Source organism: Neophocaena asiaeorientalis, unplaced genomic scaffold, assembly GCF_003031525.2.
Source record: "Neophocaena asiaeorientalis asiaeorientalis breed wild unplaced genomic scaffold, Neophocaena_asiaeorientalis_V1.1 scaffold606, whole genome shotgun sequence".
NCBI lineage: Eukaryota > Metazoa > Chordata > Mammalia > Artiodactyla > Phocoenidae > Neophocaena > Neophocaena asiaeorientalis.
Window position 1 is genome coordinate 778,102 of NW_020173687.1, and position 8,631 is coordinate 786,732.

An 8,631-nucleotide genomic window follows, 5' to 3' on the forward strand; every position below is an offset into this window, starting at 1 on the left:
CAGACCCGCTGGGTCGCCCCTCGCAACAGAAGCACGGCGTTCGGGCAGAGCGGGGGGACCAGCGGCGACAGTAACTCTCCCGGGAGCGCCCAGCCCAGCGCCACCCCGAGCCCGGAGTCCCACCCCGTCCTAGAAAAACTGAAAGCCGCCCACAGCTACAACCCCAAGGAGTTTGACTGGAACCTGAAGAGCGGCCGCGTGTTCATCATCAAGAGCTACTCGGAGGATGACGTGCACCGCTCCATCAAGTACTCCCTCTGGTGCAGCACGGAGCATGGCAACCGGCGCCTGGACAGCGCCTTCCGCGCCCTCGGCAGCAAGGGGCCCGTCTACCTGCTCTTCAGCGTCAATGGCAGCGGCCACTTCTGCGGGGTGGCTGAGATGAAGTCACCCGTGGACTACGGCACCAGCGCCGGGGTCTGGTCCCAGGACAAGTGGAAGGGCAAGTTCGACGTGAAGTGGATCTTCGTCAAGGACGTGCCCAACAACCAGCTCCGGCACATCCGGCTGGAGAACAATGACAACAAGCCGGTCACCAACTCCCGTGACACCCAGGAGGTGCCCCTGGAGAAGGCGAAGCAAGTGCTGAAGATCATCGCCTCGTACAAGCACACCACCTCCATCTTCGACGACTTCTCGCACTACGAGAAGCGCCAGGAGGAGGAGGAGGTGGTGCGCAAGGTGAGTCTGGGTCCCGGGGGTGCGGTGGGTCGCTGGCAGGGGCGGGGGACGTCTGAGTGGTCGCCACCCCGGAACCCGGGGTCCTTTTCCAGTTGTTAAGAAACACTGGTGCACACACTCTTGTAAAGGGCCTGCGGGTGACTTGCTCCTTTTCTCTTTGTGAATTATGGTGTTTTCTAGAACAGTGCTTCCTAGTCTCTGTCCAGCCAGGAACACTTAGAAATACTGTTCTGTGGCCCCGGGGTGGACAGGCGGGGCCGCTGGGGCGGATACCCCACCGAGGGCCTCGCTGGGCGTTGCCCTCAGCAGTGGGGACGCTCTGGTCTAGGGGTCGCTGCTTGCTTCTCTCTCGAAAACCCAACATCCTGCAGTTTTTGGAAACCTGAGTTTGCTCGTCTAGAGAGTAGAAGGGCAGGGGAGGGGGAGGTTGGAATGCAGGCAGTTCATAACTGAAATGTGTGCATCTAGAGTCACAGCGAAAACCCTTGGGTGGGTCTCTGAGTGAGTCCCAACCTCCTGTGACAGCCCACGGAATGAGTCTGCTCTGTAGGAGATCAGGGCTCAGAGGCCTGTCAGTTGGCCCAGAAATGGGAAAAATAAGGACATTGTGACACACTTGGCAAAGCACTTCGTTCAAGAGAGTTTGTCCTGAGATTCTTCCTGCTTTTTTGGTGTTAAAATGTTCTTTCTTTCATGAAATGTCAGTTGATAATAGGTGGGTTTTCAACCCCTGTTTGGTCCTCTGTAGTACCAAAAAAAAAAAAAGCGTTACCCATCTGGGAAGTTCAGTGTCCTGAGTGTTTTCCGGCAGAAAGGCTTGTAAATGGGATGTACAGAGAACCCAGTGCCGGTAGCGGTTTTAAAGTTGTACAAAACTAACAGCTCACAGTTTGCAAAACTTTGAAAGCAGGTTGGTCCCACTCTCACTCTTGGGCGGAAAGGAGAAGGGCTTATTTCCAGTTACTGCGAAATTGGGTATAAAATGAAACACCAAATTGCTGGATTTGCAGGGACAGGACAGAGATCCCCTGGTGACTGGGCGCCGGCTCTGCGTGTGTGGCGTCTTAGGTGCTGTGGCCCTGGGTTCTGCTGGTTGTGATGAGCTGAGGGGTAAACTTCTGCCCCGCCCTGGTGGGTGTTTGAAGGTGCTGGTGACCTAGAACTTGCCTCGTGATGGAGCTGGCACGTCGGGAACGGGCGGAGGAAGGAGCAGCCCTCCCTCAGACCCTCGGGGCCCGAGGCTTCCAGGTGTTACTGTAGTGGGCTCGGCCCGGTGTCCTCTGTCGCCCGGTGTCCTCTGTCGCCTGATGTCCTCTGCCACTGGGCTACGCTGTGAGGCTTCCCTGGGCTGCTCCCCCCTCCCCCTGGGGCAGCGAATGCTCCAGAAGCAGGTGAGCGCCTGCGAGGAAAGGTGCGCGGGCCAGCTGGGCTGAAAGCCTTTGTCCACAGGGGTCAGCGTTCCATTAATCCATGTCTGGAAGCCCGACCTCTTGCTGTCCTGGTGGCCTCTCTCGAGCTCGCTGGACTGTAGAGGAGTGGAGGTGGGTCTCAACTTTGCCCCAGAAACTTCCACCAGGACGCTTGTCTTCAGGGTTCATTCTGGAGTCGGCAGCTGGCGCTGCTTTCCATGCAGGAGTTGGGTGTGTCCTTAAGAAAGACGGGTACTGAGATGAGGTTGGGAGCCGCTCCCTTAAAACCCTGAGCTTGCTGGCGAGGCCACCGTCACCAAGAAGGCCGCCCTGGAGACTTTCAAGAAGTCCTTTTGTTGATCAGCTGGAGTTTGACTCCATTGCTTTGAAATGATCCTGATGCTTAGAAACGCGTTGTGTTGAAGGTAGGATGCACTTGCCCTTCCGCAGGAGTGCTGGCGGTCCTGCACCTCAGCCGTCCATCTGAAAGCCAGCTGGCTCCTTAGGGAAGCACCAAGTCTTGTGGCAGCTGGGTCAGACCCAGCCCTGCAGGCCTCTGGGTGTTAAATGTAGAAACAGCCACTGCTTAGGGCACTTAAAATAGTGTAGGTTTTAAATGACAGAGTCAAGCTGAAGAGTCCCTCATACGACTGGCCTGGCCACGGTCCAGGGTCAGCTCTGCACAGGCACGGCAACTCAGTGGAAAACCGGGCAGAGACAGGGTTAGGAGTGCGCCTCCTCTGTTGGGTTTGCTGTGAGAAGAGGCTGTTCACAGTCTCAGGGGTGGTGGTCCTTGTAGTGGTTGAAGGGAGTCGGGGCTTTGGGAGGTGCCCACCCTTGTCGGCACCACTCCAGCCGCAGCCACTTTGAACTCCAAAGAGGCTTGCATTGCTCTCCAGGAGGGGCGGTAGCTGTGCTCTTCCTCGGAGGATGCAGAACACAGAGTTCCTGATCCTTCCAGTTCAGAGTTCAGGGTCGGGAGGCAGTGTTAATTCTTGGAGCTGCGGCCATCCACCCACCCAGCCCGGCTCACCCACATGCTCTGGGGCTTTTCAGGATGGTGAGACGGTTTGAAAAGCACCGCAGGTGCCCTGCCCTGGTGACGGCACGGAGGATGTGGGGGAGTCGGCGTCTTATGAACCTGAAGACACACGCGGTCTGTTTCTAGCAAAAGAGAGGGTTTTGCTTGTGTTGTACATTACACGTGTAGTGATCCCGAATGTTTGGGCGTTGCGTCATCGACCAGCCCCTGTCCAGCAGTGTCCATTACCAGCTTCATCCTGCTTGGGGGGGGCAGCAGGAGGGGGACTGTTCCATGTCTCAGCTGAATCGTAAGTAGAGGCCTAGATGGCTTCCGGCAGGCAGGCAGCCGTGGGGAGGGACTGAGCTGCGGGTCACAGGCTTGTCACACACTTTGGGAAAGGTGATCCTCTTGGTGGGAGGAAATAAACTGGCCAGGGGAGTCTTCCCTGCGCGGGTGGCCACCACGTCAGGCGGTTATTAGGCGCCCATTCCGTGTGGCCAGGACCCCGAAGCTTGGAACTGTCTTGGGCGGTGGCCCCTGCAGGGAGCCGGGTCCAGATCTGGCCACAGCACCTCGACCTGGAGGGAATTTGTCTGCGCGGCATGTTCGCTCGCTGTGTTAAGCTGCTTTTCTCTTTTTACAGGAGCGGCAGAATCGAAACAAGCAGTGAGGACGAAGCAGGTTCTGTACCGTCAGACGTGGGGCTGGCGCGGTTGGAGAGTGTGTGCTCGGTGCTGTCTCTTGGCGTCGGCTCTGGCCGGCCTCGTGCAGGGCTCGACTGCTCGCATCTTTACGTTCTTTGTAGTTTATTTTCGCCCAGATGATCCGCACTTGTTTGTATTTTTTCTGTGTGTTACAGTATTGTAGAACTCACTAATAAAGGACTATGTTTCCGTCAGCTTATCAGTCCCACTGACCTAATGTGAGATATAAGTATCCTTAAAAACAAAAACCTAATCCATCCCAAAGATTTATTATTATTGGTGAAACTTACGTTCTTATGTTCACGGTCATTTAATATCTTTACATGAGACTTCTTGTCTCTCACCCCTTTTGCTTTAATAGCGAGCGTAAGAACCCGTGCGTCGTCCGGCACTTAGCGTGTTCTGTTCAAGGGCTTCCCTTCAGGATATGCCGAAGTCACAGGCTGATGACCACCTCGTCAGCCGCTTTGCCATTTCGTCCGTTACCTGTCGTCTGAATGCTGATCTGACTGGCCAGAAGGATAAATTCCAGTCTCCCCGGTTTGGTGAACCTGCTGTTTCCTGGGAACACGGGTCTTGCACAGCCGTGCGCGCCCGGCGGCTGCTCTGCTCCTACTCAGGCGGTGACCACAGGCCCGCGTGCGGAGGCCTTCCTCGTGTGCAGGCCGTTCGCTCCCCCTTTTCTTCACTGGAGAGTCCTAATGCCGTTTCACGTTTTTATGCCAATAATGCTAAGCTTTAAACCTGGGATCTGGTAGTCCAGACGGTGTGATGGATGATGCCACCGATTGTAAATTTCAGCGTGCGTGTCTAGTTTTTTTCCTGTTGAATGGGTACAAAAAAGCAAACAAACAGAAAACCTTTTAGAAACTGAATTTGCTGTCGTGTCTTGTGGAACGAGGGGCCTCCGAAGCGCTCGCCACGGGAGTTTGAGCATGAAAGCGGTGTGCACGCCTGCCTGGCGCCCCGCGCACGAGCCGGGCAGAGCCTCCCGTGCGGAGCGCAGGTGCTCTCTGAAAGCTGTCAGGCCCTCCGAGTTACAGTTTAAGCCGTTTTATCTAGACTTGTATTTAGAACGTGTCACTTTCTCTGAACTGTTATTGCCTGTACGGAGTCACAGACGACATCGGATAACTTCCTCTAGGAGAATACAAGCCTTAATAAACAATACCTATTTAGCAAGTCTGCGGTCACTTCATTCTTCACCCCGTTTTACCGGTTGATGTTTTTGTTTGTTTTTTGCGGTACGCGGGCCCCTCACTGTTGTGGCCTCTCCCGTGGCGGAGCACAGGCTCCAGATGCGCAGGCTCAGCGGCCATGGCTCACGGGCCCAGCCGCTCCGCGGCATGCGGGATCTTCCGGACCGGGGCACGAACCCGCGTCCCCTGCATCGGCAGGCGGACTCTCAACCACTGCGCCACCAGGGAAGCCCACTGGTTAATGTTTTACTTGCAGAGCTGGTTAAAAGGGTCACTTGGAGAGGTCCGTGTGCGTCTCCCATGTCTGCCAGCTGTTTCTCACGTGTGCTTGGCCGTCGGGTGGCCTCAAAGAGCAGGTGGCTCCCGGCTCGTCAAGTGGTCGGTGGGCGATGCGCTGATGGCAGTGCTGTGACACGGTGCCCTGCCTCTTCCTGCGAGTCAGCGGCAGAAGCCGTGACAGAATCAGCTACCAACCGGCCTGTGCACCTGTTCCTTAAATGGCACAGGCTCTGAAGGTGACCCCCAACGCTGCCGGCTCGCACCAGCCCTGGATCAGAGGGCGGCCGCCCTGCTGGCTTTGGGGGCACTCGGGCCTGAACGTTCCCGAGGAGGGAAAGCTACGCAGGTCGCGGTGTGGAAGGGTCAGCGGGGACCTCGCGTCACGTCTCGCTTACAAAGGGCTGCTGCTTGTCTGCCCTCCCCCCAAACCCAGCCGGTCAGCCCACCCAGAAGCCCACCCGCGGGGAGTCTTAGCTCTGCGGTGGCTTCTGTCCGCCCAGTGTGCTCCACACATCCCTCCGGCTCCAGAGGTTTCCTCGGAGGGTCTGACCGCAGACCGCGTCCTCACAGGCTGGCCCATGGGCGGCTCTTGCGCACTGGGTGTTAAACTGTCCAGTGACAGGGAGGCCCGGACAGAGGCGGGCTTGGCCTGCTGGTGGCCTGTGGCTTCTCCCTCAGTGGGCCCTGTGCCTCGGGTCCCTTGCCATCCAGGAAACGGGGGGTGGGGGGGGCTCATCGGGCACGACGACAGCCTGAGCCCAGGCCCACGAGCAGGTTCCTGTCAGGGCGCGGGTCCCACCCGCTCGTGTCCCACCAGCGAACGCCGTGGCCGCCAGCGGAGTCCTCGCGTGGGCTACTCAGCCTTGTGTGCAAACCGCTCCTGCCCCCTCCCCAGCCTCCCCTGCACGGCCCCCGCGCTGGCTTCTCCCGCATCCTGGAGCCGCTTTTGAGCTTTGCACGCTCAACTTTTTTCGAAACCAGTGTGTTGTAAAAGGAATTTGAGCAGTTGTCCTGCACCGTGTCTTTACTCCAGTGACGGGATGAGTCACACGGGGAACCTTTTTGAGCTGAGCGATCACCCGGTGGACCACGTCTTCCTGTACTGGAAAGGCCCCCAGAGGAGGGTGCAGGGGAAGGGGGATGGGAACAGCCATGTGCCAGGTAGTAACTTGGACCCCTCCTCGCCAGGCAGCGGGTCTAGGGTAGGTGCCACCTGGACGCAGCCTCAGCACCCACCCGGGGGCCCTGGCTTCACCCCTGACGGCAGCCTTCCTGAGGGCAGCTCTGGGAGCGACCAGACGGGTGCCCGACCTGCTGGCCCCCGTGGTGACACAGGGCGAGGCTCCCGTCGAGGGTCCCAGCGGATGCAGAGCCGGGAGGCGCAGGAATACCCCTCCAGGTACAGGGCGGCTCTGGGCTCTTGCAGGGTGGCAGTGCGGGTTGTGGTTTCTCATGTGACCAGGCTGCGCTCTGCCCCGCTGGAGTCTGGGAGGGGAAGAGAGATGAGGGGCTGGTGGCCGACCCCTGCTTGACATGGTGACAGGGTGAGGTGACATGGGGAGGGCCATGTCACCTCAGCCCTGCTTAACTGGCTCGGAAATTAGGGGCTTCCATAGGTTGAGGGGAAGGGGCTCTCCCCGGCAGGGGCCCAGCCAGGCCGGGGACCCAGGGCGCAGTGCTCTGGACGAGTAGTGGCCGGAGGTGGCGTCCAGCCCCGGAAGCACCCCTCCCACCTCCCAGGTGTCAGTTCTGCCACCACCTCCATCCGGCGGGAGGAGACCCCGAGCCGTCCCTCTGTCTCGGGACAGTTTGCTTGGGTTGGGTTAGTGGTGGCCTTGGCATCCCCAGGGCCTATGGGAAGTGTCGGCAGGGTGGCCTGCCTCGCTCCTGTCTTGGTGGGAGAGACTGAGGTGGGGAGCAAGTACCATTTCTCAGTCTACGTCGAGAGGTCAGGACGGTGGGCTTGATGAGCCCCCAGAAGGTCCAGGTCCCTGGGCGGAGCTGCTCCATGGGCTGGGGAAGGCCTCACTCCCCTTTGCTATTTTGGGGGGCCTGCCACCCCCTTGGTACAGGGCTTAGGCACCTGGAGATGGAGAGGGTACCGGGTGCCGCGAAAGGGGACCCTGGTCCCAGGTCGGGGAAAGCTGCTCACAGAGGCATATTCCAGGGGGCTAGGATGGGGGTGAGGGCTGGTGAGGAAGCCACATTCTTTGTTTTCAAACTTTTAATTTGGAAATAATGTCAGATTTACAGGAAAGCTGTGAGAAGAGGAATAGAACAGAGAATACCTTTCACCCAGAGCTGCTTGTCGCCGGCGTTTCGCCCCATTTCCTCGAGCATTTGCTGGCTGTGTGTGCGTGGGTGTGTGTGCGTGCGTGTGCGCGCGTGGGTGTGTAGGCGTGCCATTGTCTTGTATGTGTATGTGTGTGTATATATAGGTGTGTGCATGCGTTATGTATGTGTGTAGATGTGTGCGTGTGTGGTACATGCGTGCCTGGGCGTGTGCAGGTGTGTGTGTGCACATGTGCGGTATATGCACGCGTGTGTATGTACAGGTAGGTGTGTGCTGAGTGCATGTGTTGCGTGCGTGTGCTCTGCCCCGTGTGAGGTCTGTACGGAGCTCGCAGCAGGTGGTCACACGTGTTGGGCTGCAGCGCGTCGTCAGGCTCCAGTGAGTGGACGCGGCTGCGCCCAGTTTGGTAACCAACGCAACAGTGTGCCTGAGAGCATCCTGGGGGCGCTGCTTCCTGGCCAAGCCTCCCTGTGGAGGAGGCCTCAAGGTCATGCTCAGCCCCCACCCCGCTCCCTGCTCTGGACCAGGAGCCGCGGCTCCTCGCCGACCTGGTGGGGAGGCCTCGGGGTCGATCTTACCCCTCCAGCTCGTTCCGCCGAGGCCCCTGGGTGGCCGCCTCTGGCGATTGCTGTCCAGGGCCGGTGCACCGGGAGCGCCGGGGCCAGGTGCTTGGTGGCCAGGAAGCTCAGGGCAGTAGCCCAGGGGAGCGGAAGTGGGTTTAGTCCCTGGGCCGCTGCAGGTGGTGGGACGCCCTCCGGCAGAGGCAGGGGCAGGGGTCCAGGGCTGGGCCAGCAGGCGTTCAGCAGGGCCTGTCCCGCTGGTGGGATGAACTGCAGTGTCTCCTTGCTCACGTGAGACGGGCTGCCAGCTCCGCGGGAGGCCTGGCATCCGAGTGGTCCTGAGTAACGACTGCCCTCTGTGCCCCACTGCGGTGGCAGGGGCTGGACAGCCTCTCCCCACCCGCAGTGTGAAGACAGCTGCTGGCAAAGGTTCTGACGTGGCCCAGGTAGGGCAGGGTCCGTGCTTCATGCCTGAGCCCTGG

At 59.2% G+C, this 8,631-nt stretch overlaps 1 protein-coding gene across 1 annotated transcript in view; it reads left to right on the forward strand.

The window, feature by feature from the left end:
* The window catches only part of YTHDF1 (YTH N6-methyladenosine RNA binding protein F1), a 13,984-nt gene extending 8,984 nt beyond the window's left edge, over positions 1-5,000 (forward strand). Inside the window, 2 exon segments of the mRNA XM_024750355.1 lie at positions 1-681; positions 3,758-5,000. The exon segment at positions 1-681 is cut by the window's left edge and continues 66 nt beyond it. Coding sequence (XP_024606123.1) covers positions 1-681; positions 3,758-3,784 — 708 coding nt within the window. The 3' untranslated portion in view covers positions 3,785-5,000.
* Positions 5,001-8,631: the final 3,631 nt, after the last annotated feature.